The 15,466-nt window shown below is 41.2% G+C and overlaps 1 protein-coding gene across 1 annotated transcript in view; it reads right to left on the bottom strand.

Annotated features, from left to right (window-relative positions):
* The window catches only part of LOC149459047 (uncharacterized), an 84,127-nt gene that overhangs the window by 32,104 nt on the left and 36,557 nt on the right, over nt 1-15,466 (bottom strand). Inside the window, exons 10-12 of the mRNA XM_089681716.1 lie at nt 15,272-15,435; nt 6,655-6,778; nt 6,202-6,381 (exon numbers count right to left, since the gene is read on the bottom strand). Of these exons, the coding sequence (XP_089537842.1) occupies nt 6,202-6,381; nt 6,655-6,778; nt 15,272-15,435 (468 nt within the window). The remainder of the gene's footprint in view (nt 1-6,201; nt 6,382-6,654; nt 6,779-15,271; nt 15,436-15,466) is intronic.

Here is a 15,466-nt window from a genome sequence, read left to right as displayed (position 1 = left end):
CACATTTTAACAGAAACCATCAATCTGCATCTCCAGGTACCATCTAATATCTGCAGCTAACTGCAAGTTAGTTACATGGAATACAGATGAACTGTATAGTTTACTACTGCACTAGATCAAATTGTACAAATGACTACATTTAGGATCAATAATTAAAACTTTTTAAAATAAAGGACAAACAAAAAACAAAACAACCGAGGAGTGCCAGCTTTTCAAACAAATGTTAATAGCAGGTGTTTAGGAATCCTTGTAAACACCTCCAGAAGATTTACCCCCCTTCCTGACCAGGCCATTTTTTGTGTTATGATGCTGCGTTATTTTAACTGACAATTGTGCGGTCATGCAACACTGCACCCAAATGAAATTTATGTCCTTTTTCCCCCATGAATAGAGCTTGAGGTGGTATTTTATCGCCTGTGCGTTTTTTCATTTTTTGCGCTATAAAAAAAACCTGACAATTTTGAGAAAAAAAACTATATTTTCGACATTTTGCTATTAAATATGTCCAGTAAAAAAATGTAAAAAGGCAAATGTCATCATAAATTTAGGCCACAATGTATTCTGCTACATGTCTTTGCTAAAAAAAAAAATCCCAATACGTGTAAATTAATTGGTTTACGTGAAAGTTTATCGTCTACAAATGGCGGTATATATACTGGGATTTTTTTTTTTTTTTACTAGTAATAGCAGCAATCAGCAACTTATAGCGGGTCTGTGGGACTGAGGTGGGCATTCTGGCACTGGGGGGAACTGACTTGGTGTCACTGACATCCCCAGTTACACCAATACAGTGATCAGTGCTAATAAAAAGCACTGACACTGTACTAATGGAACTGGGTAGGAAGGAGTTAACATCTGTGGTGTTCAAAGGGTTAACTGTGTGCTGTTTTACTGTATGGTGTGTGTGTTTCACTGTAAGCACAGTGCTTTGTATGGCCCCCTACCCGGAAATGCAAAATTGCATAGTACACGTGATTTTTGCGCACCCGTGCCGCCCTGTACTGTAGCAGTATTACTTCTATAGGGCGGATGGGAAGCATCTTGCAAATGCAAGGGAATGTGTTAGTACACATGTGTATTCAAGGTAAGTGTTTGAGTCCTTTCACATGGGTGTTCCATTTTTTCATCAGTTCAGACACGTTTTTTCCAAGAAAAAAATGGATCAGTTTTTCTTCCCTTTTTCATCTGTTTTTCATCCATTTTTCATCAGTTTACATCTGTTCCATTTTTTTTTACGGGTGAAAAATAGGGTTTTCTTCCATTAACAAAAAAAACAAAAAGTATGTTAACGGATGCGGACAGTAATGGATATAAACAGATGATCATCCGTTTACATCAGCTAGTCCATAGAAATAAATGGGTGTCCATTTTTCACTCGTCAACGGACAAATGAAAAATGGACATGCGGAAGGCCCGTGTGAAAGGGGTCTTTGTGTCCTTTTGCGTTGCTGTGCTTTTTTGGCAGCTGCATTCAACAAGTGTTCAACAAGTGCATAAATGAAGACAACTCCTCCATGCTCATGTGCAGTAAATCACAGTGGCAAGCAGCTGGAGAACGCAACTTAGAGGATATTCTTTTAGACTTGGATATTCCACAGGTAACCAAGTAGCTTCCAAGCTTTGCAGCCCCCCATCAAAGGGGGACAATAAAAAGGAAGAAGGGTGCACCAGCCTAGTGCATTACCAAATGGTACCAGTTTTTAAAATGATAAAACACAGACAATTATACTCAAAAAGCCAAATCAGTGTAAGGTACATAACATGAACCAGAAGGTGACTCCAAGTATAACCTCACTTTATAGTTCTAGATAGGCACAAACGACACCCAATGCAGAGCAGATACTCTCATGTTTTGAAGATAAACCCTATTCATTATGCCTGGTACACACCACTGAGGAGCTCATGAGGAGGTCTCTGTACTAACTATCAATGTTAATAAGTGATCTCCCTGCTGAGCTATTGCATTCTGACGGGGGGATATACAGGCCGAATGTCAGCCAGTTTCTGTTGAATTTGCCAATATTTGGCGCTCTGATGAATAGGGTTTACCCTTCAAACACAGGGGGTTATTTACTATTATTGAAGAGAGCAAAATCTGGTGCAATTCTGCATAAAAATTAATCCGCTTTAATTTTTTATTGCCAAATCCTAACTGAACAAGCTGAAGTTAGAAGATGATTGGCTCCCATGCACAACTGCACCAGAGTCTGATGTCTTTTAGTTATGTTTAGCCTGCTTCAGTCACTTTTGACAGACAGACACCCACGGGTGAGAGCCAGGTGCTTGATATATGCGATATATAAAAACCTGTCGGGTTCTAATCCCTCTCCACTCTATCCAAAAAAAAAAAAGAAAAGATTTTCCCTTTAGTTACTTATTTCCTTATGGCACCATTGAAATAAAACAGCACTGTGTACTAGATACATGTTTGTTTACATTTCCCTGGAGTTCCCCTTTAAGTGAGAGAGGGCGGAGTAAGAGAGGGGGGTGAGAGAAAAAAGAGTGGTGATCAGTATGTCTGCTACTCAAAATTATGGCACTGTCCCCCAATAATATGAAGTTATAGTGAGCACACAACCCCCTTCTTGGAACACATGGTCTCCATTATGGTACAATGTGCCCCCCCCCAGATCACTCTCAGGGCCCCCTAATACATAAAATGACCACAAAGCCTGCCTCCCACAGACGCGTCTCCCCTCAGGCTCTCTCAGCCTGTCACACTCCAGTTCTCAGCTCTCCGATCACACACAGCTCTCCCGCCTGCCACTGTTACACCCCGAGTTCTCTCACTGGTCCGAGAAGTGTCTTCCTCCTTCTCGTGCTCTCTCGAGCTCTGTCAGTCTCTCTCTCCTTTCAGGACTTAACCCGGAACCCGCATGTGCCATCCACCCAACCTTCCAGGAGCCTGTCATGGGGCCCCCTCTGACCCTGGGCCCTTGGGCAGTGCACAAGTGCCCGAATGGTTAGTTTGCCCCTGGTGCCGGCACCCCACTCCATGCCCATTAGCTGTCTGATCATCCTTAGGACATGCGACCCAGTGTTCCCCCAAGGCCAGTCAGGGCCTGGTTTGTGCCTATCTGGAACTACAAAGTGGCACTACAGTTGGGGTTCCCTTCTGGTTCATGGTATGTGCCTTACACTCATTTGGCTTTGTGAGCATAATTGTCTGTGTTTTACATTTTAATTAATGTACCATTTGGTATTGCACTAGGCTGGTGTGCCCTTCTTCCTTTTTGCTGTCCACCATCAAACAAGAGTCAAATTCTGCAACCACTTCCTGATGTCTGTATTGGAAATAAGCTGAAAAACTTTTCAAAACGATTCTGAAAAGTTTCTGAAGTGCTTTGAGAAGCTTTTGGTAAGAGCTTATCTGATATTTATCTTCTATGATTCTAGAGAAATGGTTTCCCAACTATGGCCCTTTGCTTGCCTTTATCCGCCCCCTGGGGCACCATTCCCCCCCCACTAACACCAATGCTGGGGCCCTACTCCTTCAACTGACACCAACGATGGGGCCCCATTCCCCCACTGACACCAAAGATGGAGCATTATTCCTTTCACCGATACCAATGTTGGAGCACTATTCATCCCACTAAAACCAATTATGGGGCCTAGATTACTCCCAGTAGCCACCAGCCAGCCCCCCTAAAGCCTGAAGGAATGTTAACTGGCCCTTTGAAAGTTTGGAGACCCTGTTCTACAGAACGCATTACACCTTGCTAGCTACTGATATATGTTAAAAAAGTCCAGTCAAATAATAAAATATGTATATAAAATACAGAAAAAAATCTATAATATACAATTCAACTGATCCATAAGATAAGCCCTTTAAGATCCATTCCCATTTATGCTGTGTATTAAACACGCATTACCGCCATGCACAAAAACACAAACTGCCATGCGTTGGGGGTGCCATTTTTATTTTCATTAGTAATGCAACACACTATTACAGTAGTAGGCAATGCACCCGCACTGCAGTACACCATGCCATACTTTTTGGTGCACTGTGGTCAAAAAAAGGGGCCACATCCAATTCTTCCTGCTTTAAAGGTGCGCTGCCAACCCATTAGCACAGGGTATTAATGTGCTGACATAATGCAAAATGTGAAAGGAGCCTTAGAGATTTGAAAATATAATTAAGTGTTCTTGCATGGCAAGACCACTTACTGTTATCTCACATATATATTCTTATTATTATACCCAAATTTACCACCCTAACTCCTCCCACAGTTTTTACACTACATAGACAGTAATATACAGAAACATGTGGATTGTTCCCGATTGGTGTGCTATTACTTTGTGGAACGTTTCGCCGAATGGTTCACGAAATATCGGCATTTTTGTGGTGAAATTGGTCCCATAGGAATGAATGGCGGAATGTTCAAAACTAGAGTGGGAGCTGACAAAAGCTAGAGTGTGAGCAGAAAAATCAGGACATGATTTCTAAATTGCCATCACTCCCTCATTTTCAAGCCCACCTACACAAATCTTATATCAAAACATTCAGCTATCCCTGCTGCCACTAAAAATGTCCACGGCTAAGCCATAGTCCTGATAGTTTTCACAATATGACCATTTGTTTGCAACTCACGCCGCCCATTGACATTTATTGAAACTCCACTCTAGCCACCTCAAATTTGAAGGGCAATTTCTAAACTGTGACTGTGCCTTCATTTTTAATATTTCAGAGACATACTATGCATCAAAATGTAGGTCTGGGTCTTGTTATTCTTACAATATAAAGCACTTCAGTGTAGGATTTATAATTTTTAAACTACAACCGTTTGAAGATGGCAACCACCAGTGAAGTGAGCAAGTTGGAGCAGTTTGTTTTTAACCGCTCTTCTCTGCCCTTGCTGTAGAGTGAGTTGCCATAGGAACCCAGGTGTGTGAGCTGGCAGCAGAGTGACAAGCCACTCCACCCAGTTACTCCGCCCACTCCAGTTGTAGAATACTGGTGGAGGCAAGAACACTTCACACAATTTCCCCAGAAATTGTAGCTTTTCTTGTTTTATTTATAATGCACAGTGCTGAACATCATGCATTATGCTTGAGTGAACTGATGTCACTGCAGGGTTTATTTACTAAAGCTGGAGAGTGCAAAATCAGACTCACTTCTGCACCTCAGCTTATTCAATTAAATTCTGGTAATAAAACCTGGAAGCTGATTGGTTTCTATGCAGAAGTGAGCCGGTTTTTGCACTCTCCAGCTTTAATAATCAAACCCCTGTGTCTAATACACTCACTGGCCACTTTATTAGATACACTTGTTCAATTCCTTGGTAACACAAATTGCTAATCAGCCGATCACATGGCAGCAACTCAATGCATTTAGGCATCCAGACGTGGTGGAGATGATTTGCTGAAGTTCAAACTGAGCATCAGAATGGGAAAGAAAGGGGATTTAAGTGACTTTGAACATTGTTGGTGCCATGCAGACTGGTCTGAGTATTTAAAAAAACTGCTGATCTACCGGTATTTTCATGCACAACCATCTCTAGGGTTTACAGAGAATGGTCTGAAAAAGAGAGAATATCTAGTGAGTGACAGTTGTGTGGATGATAATGCCTTGTTGACATCAGAGGTCAGAGGAGAATGGGCAGACTGGTTGCTGCAACATTCAGATGATAGGGTCAGAATTTGGCATAAACAACATGAAAGCATGGATCCATCCTGCCTTGTATCAAAGGTTCAGGCTGGTGGTGGTGCTGGAGGTGGTGGTGGTGGTGCAATGGTGTGGGTGATAGTTTCTTGGCACTAGCAAGATGTACCTAATAAAGTGGCCGATGAGTGTATATCTATATCTGTGAAATAAAGACTGAATAGCAATTAATCTCATCTTGAATTCTGTCATAACATTACTGTCTCCCTTTATTCTGTAAACCAGCTGTGCTACATAAATCCTGTAGAACAATAAGAATTAGGTACAGCTGTCATTTTTTTTTTCAGAGCAGGTTTGAACATTTAAAACATAATTGAATTAGTTGCTAAGTAGAAACCAGACACAACTTATTGTAGACATATTGGGAGATGAAACAAACATCTAAAGAAAGAGACAAGCAGATTTTCCTGTTGATTCTCGCAGCAATGCAACACATCAAAGACTTGTCCTATGCTTCAAAATTGATATTAAGATTTTTTTTTTTCAGTTGCAACAGGAAAGTAAAAGCAAAAAGACAAATGTTTTGAGAGTAGTCTCACCTCCTGCACCTTGTCCTTTAGCTCTGCCCTCCTCTTGCTCCTCTCCTTCTGGTGCTGAGCTCGGAGACGGAGTGCATCTTGTCGCAGGCGGTTGGTGTGCTCTTGCTCCCTCCGTGCCCGTGTCTGCTCCATCTGTCTCTCCAGGGCCTCAATCTCTCGTTCATAATACTGCTTCTTTCCCTGGGAGTGCAAAATGATCACTAGCACCGAACACATGCAGGCCTAAGCTTTAACCCTGACTAATCCCTGCAATGATTCTCGATCCTTGGGTAAAACCATCAAGCACTTCTCTCATCTATATTAGATTTTCCCTATTGTCAGTTTAACACAAAGCAACAGATTCCTGTAAACATTTCTAGTCTGGCCTTGATGGTGCCCTGACATCCTCCATTCAGGGATTACTATGGGAACACGCCAGCATCATCAACATCTATGTATTGTGACACTTCTTACTATGATCTCCTGCTCGATGTGACGGAACATGATCTCCCTCTCCCTCTGCATTCGTTGCTCCAGCTGACTCTGGGCTTTCATCTCTTCTTTCTGCAACAGTCTCAACTGCTGAAGCTCTTGACGCCTGCAAAATACATTAGATGAGCGCTTCATCCGTTGATTTTTAAGAGCCCTTTGCTCAAGAGCATAAAGAGGACACAGACTGACAATACAGCAGATAGGCAGTTAACAGCCGCACAGCTACACTGTGACAGATTTCCGTGCAAATGGTATATATTCATTGCCTACGCAAAATGTAATCATCCTTTTTTGTGTCGAGGTGGATGAAAAGGTTTGTTTGTTTCTTTTGACTCAATGACGTCACTTTCTGGCTCATTTATTATTTATTAAGGTAGTGCAAAGAGCATTAATGATATGCAAAATGCAGCAATCCCTTTTCTTTCTATTTACTAAGGCAGCGCAAAAGAGCATTCATAACGTGCAAATGCAGTAATCCCTAGCAACTGATCTGATTGGCTGCTGTGCCTAATAGCATATCGTTATTGTTCTTTCCGCAGCCTTATTGGGCTGTTTGTGTATAATAGAGTAGCCCTTTGACAAAGAATGTCAGAACCAAGGCAGTTAAATCCAGGAGCCAGAAAATGGATAAATTCATTTATGTAGCAATCAGCTATTCCACAGGGCTCTGCAGAGAAAACAGAGCTATTCATATGAACAGGAATAGGAAAATGCTCCAGATGCCAGGTTTTATTACACATTGGCTCTTGGGCTCCTGGAACTCTTAATCTGGCATGATTAGTATCTTGTGATTTGTTGTACTATCATGGCCACAAAAATTGACACCCCTGCATTTCTGTCAGATAATGCACCACTTCACTCAGAAAATTGTTGCAATGACAAATGTTTAGGCATTCTCATGTTTATTTCTTTTGTTTGTAGTGGTATGACACAAAAAAGTGGTGAAACAAAAAGCCAAATCTATGCTGTTCACCTGATGTGCTACTCAGTTATCACAGAAATGAAACAACAACAAATCAATTAAATGAGTATTTGAGTCCCAAAATACAAATATAATCAGTGCAGTCCAATAGATTAAATGCTTAATCCACACATCATCCAATGGTGATCACAAAAACCCATTTAGGAGTGAACCAACGTGCTTCCAACACCAGACAAATGCTTAGCCTCTTACCAGAAACATTGATCTCATTAACACGAGGTCAATCTACGCCTGTGTGCCCTTTGGTCCGTGCTGACCGTGCTTTCAGCTAAATATCCTCTCGTCCTCACTGAATGCTCACAAGTGGATAAAGATTTCCATCAAAGAAGGTACAACGTCCCTCCAAAAAAGGTTTCTATAGGAGCCACCATAGTGTTGTACCGTACAAAATGTTTATTTAAAATTTGGACATATACTCACATATAAAATGATTCAGAGCGCATATCAGTCAGACACCAATGTACGAATGATTGTATGCATGTGTCGTCACCGGCAAAGCCCCCACCGGGCGGGGTTTTGCCGGTGACATCACATGCATGCAAACATTGGTACCTTGGTGCCTGACTGATATGCGCTCTGAATCTCAATGTTTCTGGTAAGAGGCTAAGCATTTGTCTGGTGGTGGAAGCACAATGGTTTACTCCTAAATGTGTTTTTGTCATTATTGTTGGATGATATATGGATTGAGCATGTCTATCATTTAATTTGCTGAACTGCACTGATAATATTTGGATTTTGAGACTCATACACTCATATTTACCATATTTTTTGCTCCATAAGATGCGCCTAGGTTTCAGAGGAGAAAAACAAGAAAAAAAATATTCTGAACCAATGGACTGCAGACATAGTACAGGAGATGACCAGAGACTGCGGACATAGTACAGGAGATGACCAGAGACTGCAGGTACAGTACAGGAGATGACCAGAGACTGCGGATGTAATACAAGAGATGACCAGAGACTGCAGACACAGTACAGGAGATGACCAGAGACTGCGGACACACTACAGGAGATGATCAGAGACCGCGGACACAGTACAGGAGATGACCAGAGACTGCAGACACACTACAGGAGATGACCAGAGACTGTGGACATAGTACAGGGGATGACCAGAGACTGCAGACAGTACTGGAGATGACCAGAGACTGCAGACAGTACTGGGGATGACCAGAGACTGTGGTCAGTACAGGGGATGACCAGAGACTACGGACAGTACAGGGGATGACCAGAGACTGCAGACAGTACAGGGTATGACCAAGAGACTGCAGACAGTACAGGAGATGACCATAGACTGCAGACAGTACAGGGGATGACCAAGAGACTGCAGACAATACAGGAGATGACCAGAGACTTCAGAGAGTACAGGGTATGACCAAGAGACTGCAGACAGTACTGGAGATAACCAGAGACTGCAGACAGTACAGGGTATGACCAAGAGACTGCAGACAGTACAGGAGATGACCAGAGACTGCAGACAGTACAGGGGATGACCAATAGACTGCAGACAGTACAGGAGATGACCAGAGACTGCAGACAGTACAGGGGATGACCAGAGACTGCAGACAGTACAGGAGATGACCAGAGACTGCAGACAGTACAGGGGATGACCAATAGACTGCAGACAGTACAGGAGATGACCAGAAAGTGCAGACAGTACAGGAGATGACCAGAGACTGCAGACAGTACAGGAGATGACCAATAGACTGCAGACAGTACAGGAGATGACCAGAGAGTGCAGACAGTACAGGGGATGACCAAAAGACTGCAGACAGAACAGGAGATGACCAGAGACTGCAGACAGTACAGGGGATGACCAAGAGACTGCAGACAGTACAGGAGATGACCAGAGACTGCAGACAGTACAGGAGATGACCAGAGACTTTGGACCTTTGGGGATGGAGGGGGATTGGGTACCTGAATTTGAGTTGTCCTCCCTTTAGTGTGGGCACCCGGCTGTGATAGCCGGGTGCCCACTGCACATGCTTGAGAAGCGCCGCACTTTGTGAATGGCCCGGCATTTTCTGGGACACATGACAGGTCCCAGAAGACGCCAGGCCATTCACAAAGCGCAGTGCTTCTCGCTCAAACTAAAGATGCTGGCGCGGGAAGACTGTACAGCGCTGGACCGAGGAAAAAAAGTGCGTCTTATGGAGCGAAAAATACGGTAATTGATTTGTTGTTTTTGCATTTATGTGATAATTGAGTAGCGCACCAGGTGGACAGCATATATTTGTGAGTTTAGTATTCTAACTTTTTTTTGGTTGCTGCACTCAAAAATTCATTAATTTTCAGTATATTTATATATATCTTTTACCAATCGCAAATACTTTTTAAATTTAAAAAAGCCAAATCTGACACATTCTACGCAAAACCCCAAATATGGACTGGACAAAATTATTGACACCTCAATTTAATATTTGTTATTTGTTAATATTTGTTAACACAACTCTTGGAAAAAATGACTGAAATCAATCGCTTCTTGTAACCATCAATGAGTTTCTTACACCTCTGTACTGGAATTTTGAAGCACTCTTCTTTTGCCAACTGCTCCAGGTCTCTCATATTGGAAGGGTTCCTTTTCCCAACTGCTGTTTTGAGATCTCTCCACAGGTGCTCTATGGGATTGAGATCTGGATAGTTCAGTACTCTCCAGCGCTTTGTCTGAAACCATTTCTCTGTGCTTTTTGATGTGTGCTTTGGGTCATTATCCTGCTGTAAGACCAATGACCTCTGATGGAGACCCAACTTTCTGACACTGGGCCCTACATTGTACCCCAGATTTCTTTGGTAGTCTTCAGATTTCATAATGCCATGCACATGGTTAAGACATTCAGTGCCTGAAGCAGCAAAGCAACCCCAAAACATCAGTGAACCTCCACCATGTTTGACTGTAGGGACTGTATTTTTATAAAAACAGTAGAATGATGGGCTTGACCAAAAAGCTGTAATTTTGTTTCATCTGTGCACAGCACATTCTCCCAAAAGGATTTTAGCTTCCTCTAGTAAGTTTTGGCAAATTCTAATCTGGCTTTTTTTATGTTTCTGTCTCAGCAGTGGGGTCTTCCTGCAATTCCTACCATAGCGTCCCTTTTCATTCAGATGGTGACGTATAGAGCGAGATGACACAGTTGTACATTATGCCTGAAGGTCAGCTTGAGTTTGTGGGGAAGCTGATCAAGGTTCTTTATCAACCATTCAAACAATCCTTTGTTGCAATCTTTGATCAATTTTTCTCTTTCATCCACATCCATGGAGACAGTAGACACAGGAACATTAAGATCTCTGAAGATGGGCTTGTAACCTTGAGTTTGGCCATGCCTTTCCACAATTTTTGTTCTCAAATCCTAAGACATTTCTGTGCTGCCCTTTCTCTTCTCCATGCTCCATGTGGCAGACAGAGACACACAACAGAAAGGTTGAGTCAATTTTTCACCATTTTAGCTAGTTGATGGTGTGATTTATATATTGTCAGCACCCGGTAATTGATACAGGTGAGTTTAATTTCAAATTACAGGGGTATCACAAACCTGGAATGCAATTATTTCTTCTTAATTTTGAGAAGATGCCTATGATTTTGTCCAGTCCATTTTTGGGGTTTTGTGTGGAATGTGCCAGATTTGGCTTTTTGTTTATCCACTTTTTTGTGTCATACCAATACAAAGAAGAGAAATAAACATGAGAATGCCTAAACAGTTGTAATTTCAACAATTTTCTGGGTGAAGTGGTGCATTATATGACACAAAAGCAGGGGTGCCAATACTTTTGACCATGACTGTAGCACATACGGTATTTTGAAGACAGGTACACTTTAATAAGTATGGCTGTACAGAGTGAAGCCAGCCATTCTGAATTCAGTTATGATTCATAAGATTATAGCCAATCAATCAGCCACTAGTTACATGGAATGTTCTAATGCAGGTGAGCCACGCGCAACTCCTCAAATTAAGGTACAGCCTGGAAAATGGGAATGTCTATAGTTTGCCTATTACCAACTGTATACTCTACTTGGTGGGGCACTTAAAGGATGGCATTGAATCTTCAGGCAAGTGTCAACACATACAGTGTGTTATAAGCAGGAAACATAATTAACTGAAGTTCAGCTTACCTAGGCAAAAAAAAGTAGTTATGAAATTATGGTTCGGTAGTTATGGTTCGGTAAACATTTTGTTATATCTGAAAAAAAATCCATGTGAACATAACAACCTCGTGATGACTAAATACTGTGGTACTGTCCAGACTGATAGATTACCAAATACATTTCCTGGATGATTTCTTGACATTGTTCACTTTAACATACTGAACCATAGAGGGGAATTTAGTAAGACTGGAGCAGAAAGAATCTGCAGCAGAGGAATATTTACTAAGACTGAAGCAAAGAATCTGGAGCAGTTGTGCATGGCAACCAATCAGCTCATAGCTTTCAAACCTTAAATGAACAAGCTGAGGCTAGAAACTGATTGGTTATTATGCACTGCTGCTCCATTTTGTGTCTGCTCCAGTCTTATTGAAATTTCCCCCATAGAGACTACCTGGCTGCCCATTAGGTATAATGTAAGTCATAAGTTAGTTAGTCATACATTGTCAGTCATAAATTATCATAACTTATACATTAGTCTTACTTTGCACAGTAAAAGCAAGCAATGCCACTAACTCAACCATCGATTGGACCAACCAATAATCATACACATGCGGAAGCGCACATTCCCACATTGGAAATGACTGCTACACAGAGGTATTTAATACATGTTGCCTATAAGTCAATAATTTTATTTTTATATGGGCAGAATATACCACAGCTTTCATTTTAGTTGTGCCACATACACTCATTGGCCCAACTGATCATTGTGATCAAAGGTGATCATTGTAGGTGACAGAGTTTAGTCATATGAATACAAGCAGATGTCTCAATCCTTGTTCTTGGTGAGATGTCTGCCAAGAGCCATTCCATTTGAGAAAACATGAAAACTAAAGCTCTTACTGCAAAGTCGTATTTGAGCAGTGACCATGCAATCTTGATGCAATATCTTATCTTCAACAAATTTATTAGAATGAAACGCCAGTCTCATTATATTAAAACTTTCCTCCCATTTTCTTGCACCTCCCATAGTCCTTTGTTGTTTGTGCCAAATTAAAGCAGTGCTAATGCACAAGAAAAGTTCAGAGAATGAGCTATCCTCTCTTCTATCTGATGTACAGGCACACAAATATATTGCAAATTCCAAAACTGGCAACTAATTTGTGAAATTGCTATACATCTGGGTCTTAGTCCATTAAGTTGTATCCAGACCCCAAAGCATTATGCCATGATGCAAGTTGACAATTTAGAGGGAATCAACCTACGTGATACAATGGCACAGGAAGTGCTGCTTAGATTGCCACATTTCTGTGTAGTCATTCCTGGTGGTTAGTTGTCTGCTATTGTTTGGGTTTCCTCCACTCAAACTGAGTGGAAGAGAAAGGAGGCCAAAAAAAATATAAATATATATATATATATATATATACAGTTGTGTTCAAATAAATAGCAGTGTGTTGAAAAAAGTGAATGAAGCTCAAAATCCTTCTAATAGCTTTTATTTCCATACACACAAATGCATTGGGAACACTACACATTCCATTCCAAATCAAAACATGAAGAAAAATATATCAAATTTGTGTTGTTCTGCTAAAAAAATTGAAGAAAGGTGAATATTAGACTGTTCAAAAAAAGAGCAGTGTTTGTATTCTTCTTTACAAACTCAAACATTCACTATATAAACTGAAAAATGTTAGAAGATTTTGCTTTCCTTTGAATCACTTAATGAATATTTAGTTGTATAACCACTTTTTCTGAGAACTGCTGTACGTCTGTGTTGCATGGAGTCAACCAAATTCTGGCACCTGTGAACAGGTATTCCAGCCCAGGATGATTGGACTACATTCCACAGTTCTTCTCTATTTCTTGGTTTTGCCTCAGAAACTGCACAAGTTTTCTATTGGATTAAGATCCAGGGATTGGGCTGGCCACTCCGTAACATCAATCTTGTTGGTCTGGAACCAAGATGTTGCACGTTTACTGTTGTGTTTGGGGTCGTTTTCTTGTTGGAACACCCATTTCAAGGGCATTTCCTCTTCAGCATAAGGCAGCATGACCTCTTCAAGTATTCTGATGTATTCAAACTGATCCATGATCCCTGGTATGTGATAAATAGGCCCAACACTGTAGTATGAGAAACATCCCCATATCATGATGCTTGCACAACCATGCTTCACTGTCTTCACAGTGTGCTGTGGCTTGAATTCAGTGTTTGGGGGTCGTCTGACAAACTGTCTCCGGCCACTAGACCCAAAAAAAACAATCTTACTTTCATCAGTCCACAAAATGTCTTTTTTTCAACAGTGGGACTTTGCGGGGGCTTCTTGCAGATAGCTTGGCTTCACATAGGCGTCTTCTAATTGTAACAGTACTCACAGGTAACTTTAGACCTTCTTTGACCTTCCTGGAGCTGATTGTTGGCTGAGTCCTTGCCATTTTGGCTATTCTTCTATCCATTCAAATGGTAGTTTTTCGCTTTCTTCCACGTCTTTCAGGTTTTGGTTGCCATTTTAAAGCATTTGCGATCATTTTAGCTGAGCAGCCTATCATTTTCTGTACTTCTTTATATGTTTTCCCCTCTCCAATCAACCTTTTAATCAATGTTCTTCTGAACAATGTCTGGAACGACCCATTTTCCTCAGAATTTCAGAGAGAAATGCACTGTAACCAGCATGTACATTTGCTGCCTTCCTTCCTTAAATAAGGGCAATAATTGCCACCTGTTTTTCAAAGAATGAATGACCTCACTAATGGAACTCCACACTGCTATTATTTTGAACATGCCCCTTTCAATTAGTGATTCAATTACACAGAATCAGCAGCATGCATGTCATGACTGTTGGGTCTGTTGGATTTCTATTATTCTACTACACCTGCTAATAAATTATTTGCCATGTAGAAATATCATTTCTACCAAAAACAGTGATTGATCAGGTTTATACAGCATTTCCACTGCTTGGCCAAGTACTGTGACAAATATTTTTTTTTAACCTCAGAGCACTGATGACAGTCAGTAGTACAGTTTGTTAAGTAGTCATGATCCACATGGCATGATGCTTGCTTGAACATCTGAAGCCATTCTTGAATCTATTGCATCATTTGTGAAGATCAGACCAGTTCTGGCCATCCTAAAGCAGGATGTCTAGATGGACAATTTAAGCTAGCCATACACAGAGCAATTCCCAGAGCAGTTTCTCTTGAAAACAATAACTCCATGGTCCTGTTAGCATCCTTCTGCCCAACATCCTCTGAAAACAATTGTCAGGCAGAAAAATCAATGGCCAAACAATGACTGCTTCCAATCAAATGGGGGCACTGTTCAGATGAAGCCAGCTGTCAGAATACAATTGATGCAGTGGGAGATGTGCCTATCTGCACTGGATAGAATAGATGAAGGAACCTGTAAGATTTTTTCCACCATGTGTATGGCCAGCTTTAGTCGTATTTGGTTTTGCTATTGATCAGCATAGGGGAGATATGCTACAGCACTAAATGTATCACAAGTATATCAGCCCAACCTAAAAAGATACCAAATCACATGCTCACCTAACTGAACGCTCTTTTATATCTATGTTGTTTGAATCAGCTTTTCGCTTACAAGAGGACACTTTCATTTCCTTTCCATCCACCACGAACCTCCGTGTAATCCATATAGTTCTGTCAGCATGTTCCGTAATATTTTCATTTTGATCTAAATGCATTCCTGCCCCCTGAGCAGAAAAAGAAAATCAGATTATCTTT

Source organism: Staurois parvus, unplaced genomic scaffold (assembly GCF_062004578.1).
Source record: "Staurois parvus isolate SC_StPar_1 unplaced genomic scaffold, SC_StPar_1.0 ptg000276l, whole genome shotgun sequence".
Taxonomy (NCBI): Eukaryota; Metazoa; Chordata; class Amphibia; order Anura; family Ranidae; genus Staurois; species Staurois parvus.
The sequence above is the reverse complement of the archived record's forward strand: the minus strand, read 5'-3'. Positions and strand labels throughout refer to the sequence as shown.